We start from the raw sequence: 22,377 nt of genomic DNA, 5'->3' as shown, positions 1-22,377 counted from the left end.
CCATACACTGACGGCTTTGGAGAGCGAACTCCATTGTTGCTGGCATGAGTCCGTATACTTGTATAGCAAAAGCGCCGCACTTCGTTGAAGCCGGAATCGTTGGACTGCTGCGTTTTTGCTCGACAATTTGTAATGACTGTTCTTCGTGTGTCGTTTGATCATATTTGATATGCTCAACAAAGTGCAAATTACCGGAAAACGATGCTTTGTTTTCGCAGCGAACCTTCAAAAGCCGGGCCGGGCCGGGCCCGGGATGGTGTTTTCGTACGTCGGGCCGGGCCGGGCGGGCGGCTCGCAGCCCTTTGCGGTCGGGCTCGGGCGGGGCCTTCGACAAAGTCAGCGGGCCCGGGCCGGGCTCGGGCTCGGAAATACGGCCCGTGCACAGCTCTATTCATTGTAACAGTGACCGTCTTGAGGATATTGCAGAAAATCCCATGTTGGGTGCTGAAACAGCAAGACGAGGCCACTCATGCTGCGTTGGACATCCTTACTGACATTTTTGAGATGGTTGCAGAGAATTCGAGCATCAAGAGCAGCTGCCGGTTACAATTCGCCAGCTGCTACAAAAATTCTTCAAGGTACGAAATTTTTCAAATGCTCTGCGTGCAACATCACGCTTACACGTCTTTGTGATTTACAGTCAAGGGACTGTAAATCACAAAGAGTGGGGTATCATAGTAAGTAGAAGGACTCTGCAAGGCCTGTAACAATTCACATACCTGCCAACTCTCCCCAATTGTCCGGGAGACTCCCGAATTCGGACCTAATCTCCCAATTGTACGAATGTCATCTCAAATCTCCCGAAAAGTGGCCACCACAGCAGAGGCGTTTTTTTTTCTCTCTTCTTTATTAAAATCATGCGCGTACGTCAGCCTTTCCTGCTGTGGCGGTGCTGCGGAAGAGCACTCGCCACCACACTTCTATTTCATTGTAACCATATCGTAGAGTACCGCTGAGTACATTCTAGGCACTGCGCATCTGGACGAAGGCTGGTCGGCTTGCCGTGAGAAGCGCTCGCCACCGTACCGAAAGAAGGCGAGGGAAAAGGTACAGTCTCAACGGAAAAAAGATTTGCCAAATGTGCACGGGGGCCGGAGCCGCGGCGCTGCACGGGCGCTCCGGTAACGAGACTGTCGAGCGCTTTCCATTTTTCAAAGGAGGGGTGGCCGGCAGACCGGTGGTAAGTAAGCGGCCCCCATTGTGCTTTGCACTCTCGATATCGGCATGCTTGGGAGAAACAGCGCGTGTTGCAATCTTGCCGCTCCGGCCGCCGTTCAGTTCATTTGCGGCAATCATTTCCGTTAAGCCTAGCCAGAACTTTTGCGTCTCCATCTTGGCCCCAGCATTTTGTACGCTACGCCGTCTGGCGTGGGGGTTGCGTGTTTTCAGAGTTCAGTTAGAAGGTCGATGGCGGCGTCAAAATCAAAGTACTTGCAAGTGTTTCTGGACTCATACACAGCTTGGGTTCCATGCTTTGTGAGTTCGCGGGAAGGTGACAAGTACGGATTCTGTACCACGTGCGCCTGTGAATTGCCTTGGTGCCTTCACAGGTAAAGAAGTTTGGTTCAGGCAGCCCAAAACAAACATCCTTATTCCTTTCTGATGTCAGTCTCCAGTCTCAGTATTTCCACTATGCAAAAAAAAAAAAAACAACACACTCCCCCCCCACTGCGGCCTCCCGAATTTTCCTGCTGTGAGGTTGGCAGGTATGAATTCAGGAACCTGAGTCAGTGTGACACCAGATAAGTTTTGACCTTTTAAGTGTGCATAATTATCTGCAACCCGACTCATTCTTAAAGTTTCACACTGTGTTATGCGGGCTAATATTGACTGAGTAGGGCAAGGTCTAAAACTTAATGTTTTTTTACCGCTTATAAGTAGCACTCTACTTACTGTTCAAATCCTGCTGCTATTCGAATTCACTTCGAAATTATTCATTGCCAATTACTGTTCACTTAGACTTTGCCTCAAATCAAATTTGGAAGACCAAAATTTTTTAAATAACTGTGATTTGAAGAATCGTCGCAGTATGGAGCACTGGACAGGAATGCTGTAACCAAATAACAATATCTTTTAATTTACTTGCATCTTTTAAAATTTCAGGTTCACTGCCCCAGCCTTGAGCATCAGGTGCACTTTTTAAGTGGACTCTGGCTGCTACACCTAGATGCCTACAGCAGCGCTTCCAGCAGCGATTCCCAGGGGCACCGGCTACCCACCAGAAAGAGAGGCTTCAGTCTTTGGCCCTTGCAGTTTCGATTCAGTTACTGTGGGGTGCAGAGGGCATCAAGTGGATCCTGGCCGAAAAGAATCTTGGTAAGCACATGTTAGAAGACAGAAAAATGGAGAAGGTTTAGAAAGAGAAAAATGTTCAGCATTCACCTTTGTAATTAGAGCCCCAAATTTCATAGACATTTGTGGTCAGTTTGGTTTTTAAAAATTTTACCACCCTAATGTACCTACTCTCAAACCTCGATATAATGAACACGGATGTAACGAATTATCGGTTATGATGAAGTAAATGAAAAAATAGTCTTGTCATAGATACAGTGTTAAGAATGCACATTTATAAAGTATTTTTGGATATAACGAAGTTATTTTCGTGTCAGGCGTGACATTCTTATATGAGGTTATACTGTATTTCATTAACTACAGTAGACTCCTGTTAAACGAAAGCTGAAGGGACCAGGAAAATATGTTTCATTTAACAGGAGTTTCGTTTACTGAGAGATGAAAAGGGATGCAGAATTCAAGCACAAAACCAATCATCTTAGAGGCAGTTGTTCCAATTAAGCAGCAATTTCATTTAAGGGGGGACATGGTGTGTGGAGATATTTTCTTTATCTTATGTCCAAACCTGATGAAATTAAATAGACTTGTTTGGTTTTTCATGCCGATTTCAAATATACAATATTTTTTCTTGTAAGCAAACTGGTTTACGAGATACACAAAGCTGCCTCTCTATTGTTTCCGGAGACAATAGGAGAAAAGCCGTTCAGCAGAAAGTGAATATTATCAGATAGCTAGATACTACTATATGCAATAAGTGCAACGCTGCAAACAGTTTTCAGATCGGATCATAACTAGTCATTCTGCAGATGATCGAAATTCAATGTTGTACCATGACTACCGTAAAGAAAAACAAAATCAATTTTAAAAAAATATATGAGCAGAAAACTAGAATTCTGCTCTCAGCACTTTGTGATACACAGCTTGGGCTTTATGTTAAAAAAGTAATTACAGCTCTAGCTGTTCTAGATCATGAGATATCCCTCCGACAAGCTAAATAAATGACCCAAAAACATTTAACGTTCAGCTCGTACTCATTGCACAGATCTAAACTGCAGATGAAATACTGATCTTATAAGACTTCTCTTAGGCTTTACATGCGAAATAATAGCTGTAGATGTCAATAATATAATTTAAAAAACACTTTTTTCTTTGATGATTTTTTGGTCTCCACAAGCCATGTCCCCCCTTAAGAGATTTTTGTTTATTGAGAGTCTACTGTATACGTACTTACTGTTCATACTTCATTATCATTATATAGACGAACCTTGATGCAATGAAGTTGCATGTGGAGAAGATTCAGTTCGTTGTATTCTGTTTCGTTATTAGAGGAGCAAACAAAAATCTGCACCAAGATGTCCGTAGTTCAGGGCCACGCAATAGAGTGACAAGCGCAAGCCCACAGTGAAGTTCTCTTCCCAAGTTTGCTAACCGTATACTAAAGTTCCCTTTTTATCGATGATTTATTGATTGATTTTCCCCGTGCTTTGCAGTGTTCCTGTCCATCATCCTGTCGCTGCTGTCACCGACGCAAGGAATTCGAGATTTGGCTGTCAGCCTGGTGGAGGCATCGGTGGCCTGTTCCCACAAGGGACGCTCTGGACTCCGTGCCCTTTTGAGCTGATCGCTAATCATGCTGCTGATGTATCTGTGGGCACCAAGTAGGTTTACCCGGCTGAACAGGTTGCCTAAGAGAGCTAAATTGAGTTACGCTGAGCACGAGAGTACATAAATTGGTCTGTTTGGTTTGTGAATAGCGCAGTGAAAAGCACACACAACAAGGCAGGAAAGAAAGAACACATAGGCTGCTCACCACATGAGCTGCACTTCTTTTTTTCTTGTCCTCTCTGTGCTTTTCATCATGCTATGCTGTGTATAGCCTGACGGTGTTCCCTGGAACATTGGACCATACTGTACACTCCATGTAAGATGCGGCCCCGTATGTGCATTTTAAAATTTATGGTGCGCACTTCAACCTGCCTGTAGCTGAAAATGGGAGCTGGATAGCAGGTATCAACTCCAGTGCCCTGGAGGCAAACTAAGAATATTCAATTTGCTACAACTGGGATTCTCTGACTGCATGTTCAGTTTTGTTGCAGCTGTAGAACAGTCATTGCAACAAAGCACGGCAAGCCAGATTTTGAACCTGCTTGGATAGAAGACAGTGCTGTGTTATGGTAGCCCAATGAAATTCAGCAACATACAGTTAACCTGCCTATAATGAACCTCCATAAAACGAATTCCTCGATATTACAAAGTTTTGTCTGTTCCCCGCCGTTACTACAGAAGCACATGTATTTGCGACCTCTATGTAACAAAGTGGCAGCGGGAGACTCCCTTGACATAACGAATTTTGGCCGCCAACAGCCTAGGGATTTTGCCCCGAATTTTGTCATTTTGGCACGAGCAAGAGCCGCACGCATCTTCTGCGGTTGCCCCGCCGACGACGGAGCGCGAAGCGGCGACGTCGCACATGGCGCGCTTGAAGCTCCGGCGACTGCGAGGCGAGAGCTTGCTAGTGCGTGCGGGTGCACGCGAGCCGGACAGGCAGGCCTGTGCCCCTTAAGCCGGCGTTCTAGCCATTGCAGGCGCATGCGCGGGTGTGCTCTTCCGCGCATATCCTAAACTGCCCTGCCCTTCCCCCCCTCCCTTCAAACTTCATCCAGCCGCTCGCGGGTGCCACCACGCGAACTCTTGCGTTGTAAGCGCCACTCTTCGGTTGTTGCAGAAGTCTCTGAACTGCACTTCGTTAACGTGACTCCAGGTGACGCCACTAAAAAAAGATCCTTGCTCCTTGTCGTTACGCTTCAAGTTTGCACTGCATATGGAAAGTTTTACCAAATATTTCGTGGTATCCGTGTCGTTCGCTCTTTGATTTCTATGCCGTGCGCGTGCGCACAGAGCTGCCCCTGACGACGTGAAGCTTCGTGATTTCTTTTTTTATGCAGACAACTGTGTCGTCACAACCGAGGAAATGTCAGATTAGGCGCTGGGGAAAAGTGTCCAAGATCATGGTGACGACAACAGATCTTCGGAGGTCAACTCGTCACGCACTTTGCCATCTTGCACCGTGCCGTGGGTTCGCTAGACTGTGGCCTCCGCGATTAGCTCCGGCAACATGCCATTGCGTTGCCGGAGCCAATCTCTGAGGCCATGGCTAGACGATGACGGACAGCGTCGTATTGGTGTCCTATGAACGTTCATTGTTGCCATCCCTCACAAACAAGCAATAGAGCAAAATAACACAGTTTTTTGCCGCTAAATAATGTTTTGGGTGAGCTCAGCCTTCAGTTCCCCTTTTGTTTAATTTGTGCATTTTTTTTTTTCGAATTTTTCGTGCTGAAGCTGCATATAACCAAAACCTGTTGTAACGAATTTTGGGGGGAATTTGTCAATTTCGTTATATCCAGGATGTAACTGTATATAGTGGAAGTGATGTGAATTGTAGAAAAACGGAGCTTTGTAGTAGACAAAATAAACTTGCAAAGATTGATGTTTGTGAAAGTTTCAACTCTGCAAAAGGCTGAGAACCATGCTTTCTTGCTGTGCTTGCCTGCAGGAAGCTGCTGAAGCTTGTAGCTTCCTGGAATGCCACACTGAAGAAGCCCAACACGCTGCTGGCACTGCTGAACCACAAACAAGTTCCTGTCGCGATGCGGTGCGGCATACTGACACTGGTTTCACGTATTGATTCTAAGGTACAATGCTCTCTCCCTTTTCAGTTTGTGGACTTACTAGCATTGCAATTGGTTGCAGCACTAGCAGCAACGAAAGAATGTAGAGAAGTAAGAAATCAGTTGTGACTACAGGTTTTCCCACTCAGTGTAATCCAAGCGCCACCCAAGTTGGCTGGCACTTGGATTAAATTGAGCGGGAAAACCTGTAGAAGCATATTCTTTCAGAATTCTGTATTTGCATGAGCTAGTGGAGAGAAAAAAAATTTACTGGTCCAAAAAAATAAAGGCCAGATTTTTCTCTCTTGCCTTATGTGCCAAAACATTGTCACTAGGACAGGAAAAGGACGTCATAAATATCGGGAAATATTTTTCTCATACGTTGGCAGACTTTATGAAGGAAAATTGTCTAAGGGGGGGGGGGGTTGCTGTTTAGACGTAAATTCTTCTTTGAGAACTTTAGTCATTAATTCTACCATGGTAGGTTTATTATGAGAGAATATTGAGGTCAGAGCTTCATTTTCAAAATTTCGTGCCAGAACCTAAGCATCTAAATGTTAATAGGAAGAGACGGATTTCTTTTTTTTTTTTTTCATATTTCAGCCACATAGGCTCAGTGGAATATCCTGAAACCTGCTGTGTTAATTCTCTGGCTCCATCAGAATGCAAAGTACTAATTCATTTGCAGCGATGAAGAATTATGTAGGCCCAAGCAGATTCTATGAAAATCAATGACATCGCGGCAAGTTGGTGCAGAAACTTTAGTTTGGCATGGCCGCTTGCATTATCCCCTTCATAATAATAATAATAATAATAATAATAATAATTGTTGGGGTTTAACGTCCCAAAACCATGATATTATTATGAGAGACGCCGTAGTGAAGGGCTCCGGAAATTTAGACCACCTGGGGTTCTTTAACGTGCACCTAAATAGAAGTACACGGGCCTCAAGCATTTTCGCCTCTATCGAAAATGCGGCCTTCACAGTCGGGATTCGATCCTGCGACCTTCGTGTAAGCAGAACAGTCAGTGCAGTCAAACACGGATATATCGAACCCACATATATCGAATTTTCGGCTATATCGAACTCGTAGATTATCTCCTTGAAAATCCTTTGTAAAAGTATAGAAATTTGCACATCTATATCGAACGGTATTTTTTACCCACCATCGAATATATTGAACGCCACACGAGCTGGAAGGCGCGCTTCAGCACTCGCTGAGGCCCGCGACCTTCGCGGCACCACGCCTCAGCCGACAACCGAAACGCTCGAAAAGCGTGAGGGCGAGAGGGCTCGGACTGTACTCCTGCTGGGCGCGTTCTCCAACTTGTGGCACGGCTTCTTTTTTTTTCCTTTTTTTTCTCTCTTTCTCCTACGCTCTCCGTGTTACCGTTGGCTCGGAGAGCAGGAGCGAAGGAGCCGGCAGCCTCCTCCTTTCGCCTTTTCTTTCTTTTTTTTTGTTGCTGTTTTGTGAGTTTTGATCAGCCAACCACAGCCCACCCCTTTTGTATTTGCTCAGCCAACCACAGCTCGCACCTTTCGTATATCGCTGCTGCCCTCGCAGGTAGCCCGGGCGCCCGGGTAGGCATCGCCGCCATCGCGACTGATCGTGAGCGCTTTGTTGGCGGAGTTCACTTCCGTGAGTTGTCACATACCACCGCATTCCTCTTTTTGTGTGCGTGCTCCCGTGCGAGCTCAAAAACATCGAGCTGAAGTTTCTGCTGGCCAACACGACAGCGAAGCTGCAACTGCTCGACCAGGGCATCATCAAGTCCTTCAAGGTGGGCTGAAGGTTGACCTGCTTGGTGCCATTCAAATGGTGACGGGCACCTGGCGAGACGTGAAGACGCACACAGTGGCCAACTGCTTCTCGAAGGCAGGCTTCGTGACGGCGGAACTTGCGGAAACCAGTGAAGACGGCAACGACAAGTGCATAGACGACGCATTTCACGAGTTGTCATCCGGACCTCTTCCCGGCTGCCGTTCCACCCGAAGTGTCTGCGTACGATTTTGAGGAAGCGGATTGCAATATTCAGGCTGTTGCGAGCCTCGCTGACGAGGACATTGTAGCTGCGGTCGCAGGGACCCAGGATGCCCAGGCTGACAGCTCAAGTGTCACTTGTCCCGTTAATCGGGCTGGCAATCGCCGGGCGGATTCTAAGGGCTGGCGTCACGGCCCTCCGAAAACGCACCACGAAAGCGCGGACAATTTAAAGTTGGTCCTTTGGTGCGCCAGCGAACGCCGGTTGTGGTCCAAAGACCGAGTCAGAGCCGAGAGTCGACAACACAAACGAAAACGAAATATATTCTCAGTTAAGGCAACACAAATAACACAAACACGTGCACACTCGGCTGGTACCAGTTACAACTTCACAATATAACTCAGATGGTGTTTACACAACGGGAGCTAAACAAACAGATCACACGCTACGAATGCAATCCCATGCATTACAACTATTCAACGACAGTTAAAGTCCTGAATAAACAATGGCGTATCCAGTCCACAATACTTGGACGGTAATCGAATGCTTCTCTTCTAGGAAACACTCACGCCAGCTCCAGCGTTGATCGTCGTAGCTCAACCGTCGTCGCAACTTGTCACGGCTCACACGGCGTCGTCATCGGATTCTTCCAAATCGACGATCGACTGACCGCACACCATCATAAACACGTCTTCTTTGGCTAACGGAGCCACACTTAGCGTAACTTCACCATCACCGGGCCGACTGACTTACTCCTGTCTCCACTTCTTCACTGACCTTCTCGACTCTCGTCGTTTGCACGCTTTTATCCCTTCTTCCCCGGTTTCTAGAAGCGTCGGGAGGTTTCTTCGGCGTGCAGTACAGCTGAGGCTAGAGAAAGGGCGAGAGCTTTCTCGTAGGTTCGAATCGCAGCGGCATCGCTCGCGGATGCGTCACCCTTTCCTTCTAGAAAGATCCAGGCTTTGCCGGGCGTTCGATCGTGTTGACTGCGTCTGGCTCGAGTGGGTGAGGAGAATGCGGCGCGCCGGCGTCTTTTGATGCTTGTTTTTTCGTCTTTCGCGCTTCTTGGGCGCGCGACTCGCGCCGTTCTGTCGCGCAGCTGCTTGAAAGCGGCCGCGCGCGCGCTTTATAACACGCTAATTTGTGACATCAAGTGACGATAAAGATCGTCTGGACGAGGCGGTGGCTACACGCACGTACTCCGCCGCTGAGGTGGCGGCAGCGTTCAACTCGATTCGCCATTTTCGCGGCGACATGGAGTGAACCGGGCTGTCGCACCTGGACAGCCTCTATAAGATTGAGGCCAGCGTCTCTTCAACTTCATTTCAAAGACGAAGAAGCAGGCCAAAATAAGCGATTTTTTTTTTTTCGCGCAAATAAAACATTCTGTTGCACCGTGTGTGTGGAATTAGTTGTCATTCTTGAATGCGCCGATTGTAGGTGATCGTCCGCCACTGGTAAGGTCTTGGGGCCTGTATTTTTTTATATTCAATTTTTTATATATCGAACTAATTCGCGATCCCCTTTGAGTTCGATATATCCGTGTTCGACTGTATTTAGTGTTGTCATGAAGGCTGGATAGCTGCTCGATATGTTACATGTGCAGCGACACTGTTGTGCATGTTGCAATTCCGGGATGCATTATCCCCTTCAGCGGTAATGTGTACAGATGTACACATCAACTACGCAGGCGCGTCGTGCACCTTATTTTCCTTTGCTCGAAACGAATACAGCCAAAAAAAAACTGGGCATGCATTTTGAGTCTCATATTTGATTCTTTTTATTCAAGAATTGAAGCTGACTGATAGCAGAATAATTAGACATTTACTTGCATGCTAATTAACACTAATTACTGAAAGTTGCACAAAATGTCTGACACTATTTTCTTTCTTGGAATGTAATATCGAGTGCCTTAGAAAAATGTTGCGTGATTCTTACACATTTTTAGGCAGTCTATCATAATTCGTGCTAGGAGGGGTTCTTGTTTTTGTGCGTTTTCTGGCTTTCCAATTACCTTCTTGCATCAAGAGTGGTGTTTTCTCGGTATTATGAAAGGGTAATGGGCATGGGCAGGTCATGTCATCAGAAGGTCACATATTAATAGAGGTGCTCAGCCAGAACATTGGAATGGATAGCAAGAGGTGGGAAGTTCGGCTGAGCGTGGCAAAGCATTAGGTGGAACGACAAACTTAAAAAAAATTGGGAGGCCTAAAATGGAGCCTGCTCGTGCAGGACAGGGTGGGCTGGAGATCATTCGGAGAGGCCTTCATCTCGCAGTGGACATAACGCATGATGACGATGATGAAGAAATAATTAATACGAGCAAAATTAATTTTTATCTCAAAGTTGTGAGGTAGCATTGTGCACAGTTTGTGACAAGGTACAACAAGCCTCTCAGAGCACTGAATGGGGTGGATACTTTGAGAACAGTTTGTTGGGAACTTTAATTTTTAGCAGCTCAGATTGTGTTAGACCTTCACCGATATTACACAGCAGCAGCACTGTTACATTCTCCATTTTAGTTCATTATATCGGCTTTCACAAATTGGCAATCTGGCTCGCGCAAAAATGCTAGCTACAAAAACACATTATTCTAGGCTTCAAACCCACTATAAACAAGGTCGTCTTCGCCTGTCTCCTTGTGGCATGTCAAACTAAATAGACCAGAACATGATAAGCTTAAAAAACTACAGAAATGTTCATCTGTCAAAGTGGGCGTGCGTTCACATTTATTTGATGAAAGATGTGATCTTGTCTGGTGATGTGATTTCCGCAACTTTTTTGACCACATTTTAGAACAGATTTTTTAGTGTCACAATCACATTAAAAAATTGTGGTTGTGAATTGTGATTCAATGTTTATTTTGCTTTTTACACCAGCTTTCGAGTTGTGAGCCCCGTGCAAACACAATGCAGTATTTCCTTGCATATAACCCACACAAGATATTGAAGACAATTTTGAGCTAAAGTCAAAACGAAAAACTCTTAATTCCAGTTCGCAAACGTGGCTTCACGGCAGTGCTCTAAAGCTATGCAAGGAAGCTAGGTTTGCAGCAATACGCGGGGATCATTTTTTTTTTTTTAATTTCCCGCGAATCGTTGGGGTTGTGGGTTGTACATGAAAAAATGCAGTATCTCTTCGTTATAGCTGATATTGCAGCGGCTCTTGCGTTTTCGGCTTCGTTATAAAACGAATAAATGTCAATGAAATGAAGTTGACCAACCAAAGTTTGTAATTAGTTCGCTATAACCGATACTTCGCTGTATCAGTGTTTCTGCAACGATGTTCAACTGTAATTCTTATGTCAATCTTCGCAGGAAGTGCTGGAGGCAGCTGTGAAACTGATCGCGACGACGCTCGGGCTCGAAGCTCGCGACATCGCAGCCACGTCGCCGCTGTCTTCGGCCGAGGCGCAACTCCTCAGGGAGTGCTTCGCAAAGTACGGCTTGAGTGCTGTTCAACGCCTGGCCGACGTCGAAGGAGCTGTGGAAACGTTTGAAAAGGCACTCCGCAGCACAAGAAGGTGCGAGGGCGACTCGGTGGCTAACATGGCGCTCCAAGTGGTGAGTTTATTATGTTTAGATTGTCCACTATCAATGTTTTATGAATGGTGAAGAATGTGCCTTGTAACGAAATTAGGCTTGTCCAAATGTGTCGGCCTAAAACGATAAAGGAGGGAGGTGAACGAACAAAAATATGGGGATATGGGGAGCTCATTAGAACGGTCACATCTGACACGAAAATAACTTTGTTATATCCGAAAATCCTATAAACGTGTATTCATAAAACTGTATCTATGACAAGACACTTTTCATTTACTTCGTTATAACCGATAATTCGTTATATCCGTGTTTGTTATATTGAGGTTTGAGTGTAAATGAAAATTGCCTTCTCTTGGTGGTTGTGAGAAGAAAAGTATGGTGACACACAATATCGAGATGGTGATCCCCGCCATTATATGTTGCCCTGCTTCTATGTCAATATATACAGTCGACAATCTATAATTCGGAATTCCATGGGGAACGTAAATAAGTCCGAATTATCAAATGTCCGAAAAAACGAATGCGTCAGAAAATAAATACTTTTATTGACACTTCAGTGTCGCGGTGGCCGAAAAAAGTTGTCAGTGTGTGGCTGCACGCACTTCCGCTTACGTGCAACCAAGTCCGCCTGTATCTCCGCCAGTGTGATGTGATCGCTGTACGATAACAAAAGAACAGCAAGGCAGGGGTGAGACAGCTGCGCATATTGCGCATTTTTGATACGATTCCGTTTTCCTGCGCCAAGCTGCTCCGAAAGCATAAAAATTGCAAAAATTGCGCCGAACTGCGCTGAAACGGCCCCGCAAGCAAGAATTTTCAAGCCTGCATCAGTTTCACCGTGGGAAAACGTAACTTTAGAAGCAGCGCCAGGGATACGTTCGCAGAACATGTTAACGCGCCCAAGCGTGTCCTTCTACGCGCCTTTGTAATGGAGGCTTCCATAGTGCTGTGGTAATCGCCTCTGAGTGGTTGTAAATAAGTCAACTGCCGATTTTTCGGACTCCCTAGGGACCGCGAAATCGTCCGAAAAATCGGGCAGTCCGAAAAAACAAATTCATGCTTTTTTATTCTGCTCAAGTGGTCAAATCGCCACAGCCACATCCGAAATAGCTTTAATGCCTCCAAGTACAATTATCAGGCATTTTGGTGCGCGCCCAGGCTCTCGCAAATACATTCGGTACCTGCCGCGAACCCCGGCTAACTACGCACGTGCCAACCGCCACTTTTGCGACTCGTGATGAGCGCCGCTGATAATATCAAAGCGCGGATTATATTACGGCTATCTCGCATGAAGCGTTTGTAAACGATGACGCGGAACACAAAGACTGTGGTGGAAGAGCGGACGACTCGTCCGGCTTTCCCCGATGCGTGTGCTCATATGCGCACACACATCGCCGAATCGCCGCCGATACGCAGCATTCGCTGCCGCGTCAAGCCAATCGTTTCTAGTTGTGTGCAGCACATCGCCAACTAAGCTGACGCCGTCACTTTACTGTTGCTGTATCGTACGCACGCATTTATCATGAAAGGGTTCGTGATGCGCACTTAGTTCCTGACCGCACACGGGCTCGGCAATGGCGAGCTGGTTTCGTCCGCGAAGGCAACGCGTCTACGCGGCGCACTTAGCGGTCTCGCACAAAGAGGCAGCAAGAATGGCGGCGCGGCGCATTTGGGTTCTCGCCTATTAAATGCGTGCAGTACGCATGCAACTGCGCTAGGCCACGTGCACTACCGAGCAGTTAACTGAAGATGCTTATCGTAAGGGTTGTCAGCGATTAAGCCGTACTGGCGCGTTTGCCAGCTGCTGCCATCACGCCTCCGTTCATTTCCGCTGCACGGCGCCGCGATAGCGGCCCCTTTGAATTTCTGGTCTGCTTCACCCCATAACGCTTCGGCATTGCGGCAAAGCTGACTTTCGGACTCTGCTACTGTCTCAAACAGATCGACTCGCGAAAGCGCTGGTTCGAACCTACGAGATGATAGACGCGGCAGAGGTGGGGGCTTCAAATAATGCCTTTCGGACCTGCAGTGGCAGGAAGTCCGAAAAATCGGACGCAAATAGCTTCAGCGTCCTAATTTTTTGACGTTCTAATATACATTGAAGTCTATGGGGCGGTGACGGTGCCGCGAGAGCGTCCGAATTTTCGAGCATGTCCGGAAAATCGGGCGTCCGAAAAATCGGCAGTTGACAGTATATGTGACCCCCCCCCCCATGCATTCATCGGTGGCCGCCATACCGCTTTTGTTCTTTCCTGATGTTACACGTGAAGGCGTCGCCGCAATCGCGTGCTAGTAAGAATCGTTCATTGACCGTTCAAAGACCTACTGCTATGAGACTACAATTCTTGTGCAATCAGTTTTTTTTTATTATTTGAAAAATGTGATGTTTTTTCTTTTTTTATTTTCAAATGTAAAGTGAACCTAGTTAAAAAACTTTTTTCATGTATTTCATATGTTGTTACCCGGGTTATATAAATTGCGTAGTTTGTAAAAAGGTAGTGTAGTTCATACCTGGCAATAATCTGTTAAAAAAAGCTTTCTCCAAAGGCTCTTTGAATGTTATATGTATTCTAAGCCGATTAAAATGTGCGTTTCTTCCTCCAAGTTGCTACAAATTTGTTTTTTTAAAGCTTCAAAAACGACATAATAAATGCCACTAACTGCTCCCAAACAAGGTTCTCCTGCTCCTAAATTGAAATTTTGCTGCTCCCAAAACTGCTCCCAAATCGATTTCAGCCGTCTCACCCCTGGCAAGGGCTCGAGACGAGGCCCGTCACCGTATTACACTAAGGTGACGGGCCCCCTCACTATTCCGATCACACTACGGTGACGGGCCCCCTCACTCTTACGATAGTACTGCGCTGACGGGCCCCATCACCGTAGTCACTGCCTTAGCAAAACGCTTTACCGCAGACACATTCGACAGAATGGCGACGATAGCAGCAATAATAGCACGCAGCTAGGGTGTCTAGGGACCCTAGCGCAGCGCGGTAATACAGGGACCGGAATGTAGGATGTTCACGATGTCGATACGATTTCCCACAGTTGACCAGGGCCTCCAAGATCGGCACTTTCAATTACAAATCTCTGAGGCATAAAGTAGCGATCGAAATAAAGCCTCATAGATCACAATTTAGCTTTTGTTTTGGTCTCTGAGGCCATACTTTGTATGGTACGGGTGCCGGAGGAGATAATGGCTGGCGATTCGGCGTGCGTGACAAGTCTCGGACAGGGTCCGGATTATCGAATGTAGATCTGGCAGCTGTCCGAAATGTCGGTCGTCTTTACACATTACTTCTATAGGATCATCGGCGGTGCCGCGCGACTGTCCGAATTATCGGTGTCCGATTTATCGGCCGGCGACCGTATTTACTGCCACGAGTTCCCATAATGTGTGTGCATGTGCATGTAGCCAGCATGCATAAATTTTTTTTTATGCTCTATTGGACTGGCCGTTCACCAAATTACGGTGTCGGTCCAGATGTGTCTATATATACTTTTGTGTGTTCCTGAAAATAAAGCTCCATTGATTGATTGACTGATTGATTGAATGCCTTTGTTGCACAGGTGACCAAGGATTTGGTGAAGAAGCTTCCCAAGGAAAACCAGGCGGCCCTGCTTGACACACTCGTTGACCTGGCCCTCGACACGCCACCCACTGTTCAGCATTCGGCAGTGCTCAGGGCATTACGTAAGGTATGGAAGACCCGAATAACGAGAATGAGCTGCACTGTTCTTTTTTTGTTTTGTTTGGTCTTTCAGTTACACAGTACAGTTTATTGTGTCATCATCAGTGGCCCAATCTCATCTTTCCCCTCTTAATTCGGATTTCACGGGACCGGAAAAAATGTCCAAATTAAGCGAATGCCGAATTAACGAATGAACAGGAAAAACAACATTAAAATCAAGTTGGAGAAGCATACCTTTATTTGCTGAAGTTTTTTTTAATGGTCGTCCGCGTTTTCACGCAGATTCTGGCTGACATTACAATTTTTCTTAACTCTTCCAAATGGCCAACAGCACGCAAACTGTCGGAAGTGCTCAGGCAAACGTCCTCTAATATCAAAAGCGCCTCCGAGACTTCCCGTGAGGTGCGATGATGTCGCGGCTGCATCTCCTCGCATGACTCTTCGTCAGAATCTTGGTCTTCCTGGGCGCCCGTGACATCATTAATCATTTCTTGATCGGTCAGGAGACCAGTCGTGGCGACACAATCATCAATCGCGATGTAGTCCTGAAGGGTCACATCTGCATCGCTCCGCAAGAAGAGACAGTGCCGACACGACAACACAAGGGAAAATGGCGTCGGAGGCGCAGTGGAGCGAAGAAAGAAGAAGCCGACGTTCGGTTACGCTGCGATGGCGATGCCACTGAGGTTTCGGTTTCACTCCAGTGGTGCCAGCGCTGATTTACCATACTTTTGTGTGACGGCAGCCGTCAGCATTTGTGCGAATTAAGCGGTGCGGAGCCGAATTCTGACGAATTAACGAAGGTTTGGTCCCATAGATTAACATGCACTTTGGCCGGGACTAATAGAGCCGTCTGAATTATCCGAATTTCCTAATTAACGGGTGTCGAATTAATGAGCTTTTACTGTATTCGATAAAGTCTGACATATTCACTCCAATTCATTTCTATACATACAGTCGAACCCGCTTATAACGAACTCGAAAGTGTCGCGAAAAGGGGTCTCTATATCAGTAGTTCGTTGTATATGGACTCGATTTTAAAAACGCGCACTCAGCGGCCAAGCCGTTTTTTTTTTGTGTGCACTTTTATTAAAGTGTTATAACAACCCCTACGGTGACAAGCTAAGCCTTTTCGCGTCATGAAGCGACGCCCGCTGCGTGCTAACGAGTGAATTACCCGCCTTTGCAATGAACTGACACTGTTTCACCGAAGCGCGGTACTGCCATGTGGAGCCGATCATCCCTGGCTAGTTGCGTGCAGCGCGTCGCCTACTCGGCTCGCGGAGTCACTACCGGGCCACTTGCTGTATGCCGTATGTGCGCGTTTGTACGTTCTTCGTGCCAGCTTCACTCCGGACCGTGCACGGGTGCGGCGAGTAGCCTGTTCGTTCAACGCGGCGAAAACGCATTTTGCAAGCAACGCGCACTCTACATCTCCGCGATGTTCTCGCGGCCCTGCACGACGATATGCGGCGCACTTGAGTTGTCACCTAGTCAAACACACAGTATACGCTCACTGTCAGTGCATCGACGTTTTTCAATGCCTGCGCCGCGCAACAGCGAGCTAAGCTAAAGTGCGCGTCGCTTTGTTTCTACAAAGCGACGCGCACTTTAAAACGGCCTCGCACGACGCGGCGGCGGCGAACTTGCGAACGGCAGCATTGCGCGCTCGTACCGCCGTCAGTCCGCACAGTGTACGGCGTACGCCACACGCGCAGCCGAGCAGACATCTACAGATGACTGTGATATCAGGTTGTTGGCTATAAGTCATAACTGCACGTTCATCGACGGTCACCACCTCGCCTTCGCTCCTTTCTGATGCTTATCTGCGAAGGCATCGCCGCAATCGCGCGGAAGTCGTTAACACCGATCGACCGGTCTCTGCAGTTACCGAGAAGACGGACGACTTTTTGCGGCACATTGTGGCGTGGACGAGTTTAGGGACGCAGTGAACCTTTATGCGATGGAAAGTTATCGCGGTTATCACTTCTTGCGTTTATGCCTTCTTGCGTTCCAAGGCATTGTTTAATTCATCGTAGGCGGTCGTAGCTACAGAGAACGGCGTCAGGAAAGGTCATCGTGCGAAAGCTAACCGCAAGGCTTCATGCTGCCTCCTTTCTTTTTTTTGCTCACTGCCATTCTGCCACTGAAGAAAAAGGCTGAAAAGTGCGCGACCTCGCTCATAGCGTCCGAAATCTGCGTGCGGTGCTCGCCGATCAGGGATATCTTAGTCGAGAGTAAACTGCGTGCCCCTCTCACGCTTTAGAAGGCCTCTTTTAACTTTTTTTCGCTTCGTATGCGCCATATTTTTACCGCGACCGTGTCTGAAGTGTTCGTTGTAAAAGTAGGAGGCTTTGAAAAATGTTCACTATATGTGGACGCAGCTTCAATGGTTCGCATAGGAAAATCGTAAGTGCACCCAAATATGGTCGTTAAAACCGATAGATCGTTATACGTGGGATCGTTATAAGTGGGTTCGACTGTACTTCGGAAATTTTTTTCTCGTGATTCAGGTCTCCTGCAAGTGATTGACCTCGATAAATGTACTCTTGCACAGGTTCTTGAGGCTGATTGAAGATCATAAGTTCTTGTTCTGTTGTGAGGTTTTCAACAGTTATCTTCGTCTTCTACGTGTTAATCTTCAGACCTACCCCTACTTTTTGTCCGCTGAGACTTAAATGTGTAGGAGTAGGCATGTACTATGTTGATATGAAGATTTGAAGATGACTGTAGTTCGGTGAAAGTTTGGTACTGTTGGCACATACAGCTTGTACAATGTTTCATGCGCTTATGTGCAGGTGTGTTCCTTTGGGAGCCTCCTCGTGGAACCCCTGCAGAGGACTGGCACGTCACGGCAGAGCCCAGCAAAGACGGTCAGGGAAGCCAAGAAGATGAGGTAATTGACTCAGCATTTATTGATGAATGCACCTCTCTAGCCTTGACATGTAACTCATGTTTGTTTGGAAATTGAGGCTGGTTGGTTCATATTGGAAACAAATGCTTGGTCAGTAGTGATGTACCAGGCTAACCTGTTATTTATTTCATATCTCTCCTTTTCTGGTGCTTTACTTGGCCTCAGCGAGTGTTTGCGTCTTAGGTGCACCATCATGCTGCATTACTGTCTGGCTGCCAACCCGCTCCGTCTTTGCACTTCTAAACAGAAGGGTTGCGGGTTCAAGTCCAGCTGTGGCAGCTGCGTTTTGATGGGGATGTGATTCCATAACATTATTCTTCTGCGCATTAGAGGCACGTTAAAATAAAACCTTGGGCGGAGTTCCCCTCTGTGATGTGCCTCATAATCTGTTCATGGTTTCGGGACGTAAATGCCCAGAATTTTGTGCAAAACGTTTTTTTCACCCGTCACTCAACAGGTTGATGGATGCATCAGAAGAACAGGACCCAGCCGAATCACCTCAGTGGAAGCGCATACTCATTCTTCTTGAAATGATCCAGAGCGGAAAGTCAATTGAAGATGTCTTGCTCCTTGTGGCACCCCTGTACGCCCTGCTCAAGAGGTAAGTTCATGTGATTTTGCTTAGTGTGTTTGGCTTTTGCAACATAAGCTGGCATCTCTGTCGCGCAACTGTGTGCATTCTAATGGAAAAGCAACAAACTCAAATTGCAACCTTAGTGAAACAAGCTGGCATCAGTGCTGAAGAGATTGCATTATGAATGCTGTCACTGCTAACCTTGGGCAGTCTTGGTGCAGTTTTATGAAGGAGGAGTTTTAAATGGCAACAGGTAGTAATGCTGTGGAAGGAAAAATATTGAGGCGAAAAATTTTTGCGCTCGTCCGAGTCTCCCGAGTCCGGGTTTTTTATGTGTGTGCGCATCAATATCTTTCCTTCCAAGTATGAACCAACTCGCCCAGCAGCAGGTTTTATTGAGTAGTGCTGTGTTGGCCCAAAAAAATTATGTTTGGCATTGTACTATCTTCTATATTGCTGAAGCCAACGGGATGTTAAATGGGCAATGAAAACAGGGTTTCTATAGTTTTACTAAACTTCTTTAATGCAAACAAGACAGACGCTATTCACATTTTAAATGATGCACTAATGCCCATCCACAAGTCTTCAGCCCTGATGGCATTATTGTGCACAAAATTTATGTTCAACAAAAATTGCAAGATTGCTTTTTTTTTTTTTTTTTGCATTGTACCTGTTTTCACTAAAAGAACATCAAAAAGGATGACAGTAGAGCCTGCAATCCACGAGGGTTCTGCCTGTTTTTGAATAAAGTTTGTCATCATCATCATTGTTAACTCGAAAAATCGTATAATTTGCACTATTCTTCTGGTCCCAGCTAGTGTACACATTAGTATTCATTAGGCATGGGCGAGTATTCGAGGACTTCGAATATTCGATTACAGTATTTGAATTTGCTTTGAGATGAATTTAAATTATTCGAAATGAAGAGTACACTCATATTTGACCACGTGTAATTCCCCTGAAAAGGTGGTTTCACTGCAGCATAGGGGTGCTATGCCGTGACACCACCTATCCAGGGGAAATCTCCACTGCCGCAAAGCCACACTTCAAGGTTATATGTACATATTACCTGTGCCTCGATTCTTTATTTTTTGAAGTTTAAAAACCCGCTATACTGGCCTATATGCACTGATTTAGTAAGTTTTAAAATGGAATGTATTTTACCACTTATAACTGCCACCCTACTGCTACACTCAAACCTCATTATAACAAAGTCACATCTGCCACGAAAATAACATCGTTATATCCGAAAATCTGTTATAAACGTTTATTTGTAACACTGTATCTATGACAAGACTATTCTTCATTTACTTCGTTATAACCAATAATTCGTTATATCCGTGTTCGTTATATCGAGGTTTGAGTGTATTCAAATCTTGCTACTATTGGACAGTTGCTTCCACTTCATTTTAAAAAGCACGTGACAATTGCATTTGCCAGTTCCAATTCTTAAAAATACTGCACAAGTTAGTGGGTCATGACATAAATGCAAATTTTTCTTTATAAAATGTGATAAACTATTCGATTCGAAATTATTTTTCAAAATCACTATTCACTTAGAATTTGTTTCGAGCCTCAAAGTTGCTATTCGCCCATCCCTGGTATTTAGTGTCGAACTCTCATTAATTTCTTTTAGGATTTGCAGGATGATGCCAAGAATGTATAGTGACTGCAGCGAGATGAATACACACAAGCGAACATCAAGTTATGAGCTGCCATTCCTTTACCCCATCCTTTTTTTTTTTTCTTTTTCGCTGCAGGAGCCTAGAGCTGAACCAGTCGCCTCATGTCGAATACCTGCGTCAGTGCGTGCTGACAGCACTCCAGGCGCACGGCCTATCTGCGCCGCGTCACGAACTGGCCACCCTGGTGAAGTGCCTGCGCCATTCGCAGAGTGCCCAGGCTCAGCAACTGTCTCTGGGTCTACTGAACCTCGCCGCCCAGAAGTACCCCGTATGTACACAATCTTGTTGACAGCGACCGCGGTTTTGCACGCTGTGGTTGCGGCAAACAGTAGTTCCGTTTTCAATCCGTGTGCATAGGCTGCATACGTGCCTTCAGAACCACGTCGTTCATTGCTATCTACGATTGCATTTTCCGCAGTTTTGTCTACTGCGGTTGTGGCAAGCAGCATCGCTTTGACTGTGTGAGCGTGAAATGCGCACGTGTTTTCGGAGTTCGTCGCCATACACAACCACGTCGATAGCGACCGCGGTTTCGTTCGCAGAGGTTGTGGCTAACGATAACCACAGTTCTGACTGTGTGTGCACTGGCGTGCTTACATCCAAAACTTCCGGAGCACACTGCTCTCGGCTGTCGCTCAGCAATTTTGGTGCTAAAGTTTGTATCACTCGTCGCGACGCGGAAAAGTGTTCGCAACATTCGAATTTTGACCCATCGGACACAATGAAATTCGGCCAGGGAATTTTACGAATTCTTATCAGTCTGAAATTCGTATCAGTCAGGTTCATATCACCAAGATTCTACTGTGAGGATCAGGGCTGCCACATGACTCGCAGATGTGCTGGAGCCCTTGATGTTAGTCATGTTACACTTCTAAAAGGTAATGTTGATACTGGAATAACTTGGTTTTGTCTGATGGCTGATATTTTTGACACATCTGCAGGAGGAAGTGCTACACAATGTGACCTCGGTGTTCACCTTCATGGGGGCCAACCTTCTGCGATTGGACGACAACTACAGCTTCCAGACGGTCATGCAGACTGTCGAAACGGTCGTTCCAGCCCTGCTTCAGGTAAGTTGTCATTAGGCTTTTATTTTGTTGTTTTTGTTCTGCGTTAGAGATGATCAGTGCCACAAAGTGAGCTCGTTCCAGAAACGATGTGCCCACCTGTTATGCCAAGCTATCTGACTGCCATTTCAGTTATTGAATTAGCTTACCCTGCTAATGTTTTATAGGATTCACTTGGCATTAGCCAAATCGAAATGTAATTACAAGGTTTTAACCTGGGTCTTTCACTTTGATGAAATGTGTGCTGCTGTGGTTTTTTTGTCAAGATGTACTTTTTGGCTACTTGGCTCATATTTGCAGTAAAACAGCGCCGGCGCTGTTAGATGATGTCATCAGAAATGCCATTAGATGATGTCCTTTTTGTTCACCCAGTTTTCTGACCTGCTTTCAGTGCATACCAACTTGTAGAGATCCCGTCCAACCCTGTGAGCTTAGGGGAGACCAAACTTTAGATACACATTCCTTTATTTCTGAGTGGATTTTTGTGAAACTTTCGCAGCCTATGTATTGTTATGTCCTGATTTTAAATATGCAGTTATTTTTCTAGTACAATTCGCTGTTTTTAAAGTATCAGACGTTTTATGTACCTTGTTATGAGCAAAATTTATTTCTAAGCTGTGAGAGTTATGAACCAAATCAGCAATTCACAAAAACATGGGATGAATACTGTATGCAGTAAAACAAGAATAGATGTTCTAGGCCCATTTTAACAAAAGTTATGGTATGTTGAACTTTCATGAGCAAAATCCCAGCTCGACATCGACTGACTCGCAAATGTTCAATGTGCCATAACTTTTGTTCAAATGGGTTTGGAACATCCATTCTTGTTTTAGTACATACAGTATTCACTCAAGATTATGGTGATGTGCCGATTTGCTTTACAAGTCTCACAGTTCAGAAATGAATCTTGCTCCTAACAATGCAAAAACTGTTTAATACAGTAGACTAATTAAACAGAAC

The 22,377-nt window shown here is 45.9% G+C and overlaps 1 protein-coding gene across 1 annotated transcript in view; it reads left to right on the top strand.

Annotated features, from left to right (window-relative positions):
- LOC119406357 (HEAT repeat-containing protein 1-like) overlaps window positions 1-22,377 on the top strand; it is a 93,526-nt gene that overhangs the window by 40,944 nt on the left and 30,205 nt on the right. Inside the window, exons 17-26 of the mRNA XM_049420057.1 lie at window positions 454-578; window positions 2,168-2,316; window positions 3,783-3,912; window positions 5,849-5,987; window positions 11,264-11,509; window positions 15,056-15,184; window positions 17,976-18,073; window positions 18,549-18,692; window positions 20,426-20,618; window positions 21,292-21,420. Of these exons, the coding sequence (XP_049276014.1) occupies window positions 454-578; window positions 2,168-2,316; window positions 3,783-3,912; window positions 5,849-5,987; window positions 11,264-11,509; window positions 15,056-15,184; window positions 17,976-18,073; window positions 18,549-18,692; window positions 20,426-20,618; window positions 21,292-21,420 (1,482 nt within the window). The remainder of the gene's footprint in view (window positions 1-453; window positions 579-2,167; window positions 2,317-3,782; window positions 3,913-5,848; window positions 5,988-11,263; window positions 11,510-15,055; window positions 15,185-17,975; window positions 18,074-18,548; window positions 18,693-20,425; window positions 20,619-21,291; window positions 21,421-22,377) is intronic.

The sequence above is a fragment of the Rhipicephalus sanguineus genome, chromosome 10 (assembly GCF_013339695.2).
Source record: "Rhipicephalus sanguineus isolate Rsan-2018 chromosome 10, BIME_Rsan_1.4, whole genome shotgun sequence".
In the NCBI taxonomy this organism is placed as follows: domain Eukaryota; kingdom Metazoa; phylum Arthropoda; class Arachnida; order Ixodida; family Ixodidae; genus Rhipicephalus; species Rhipicephalus sanguineus.
The sequence above is the reverse complement of the archived record's forward strand: the minus strand, read 5'-3'. Positions and strand labels throughout refer to the sequence as shown.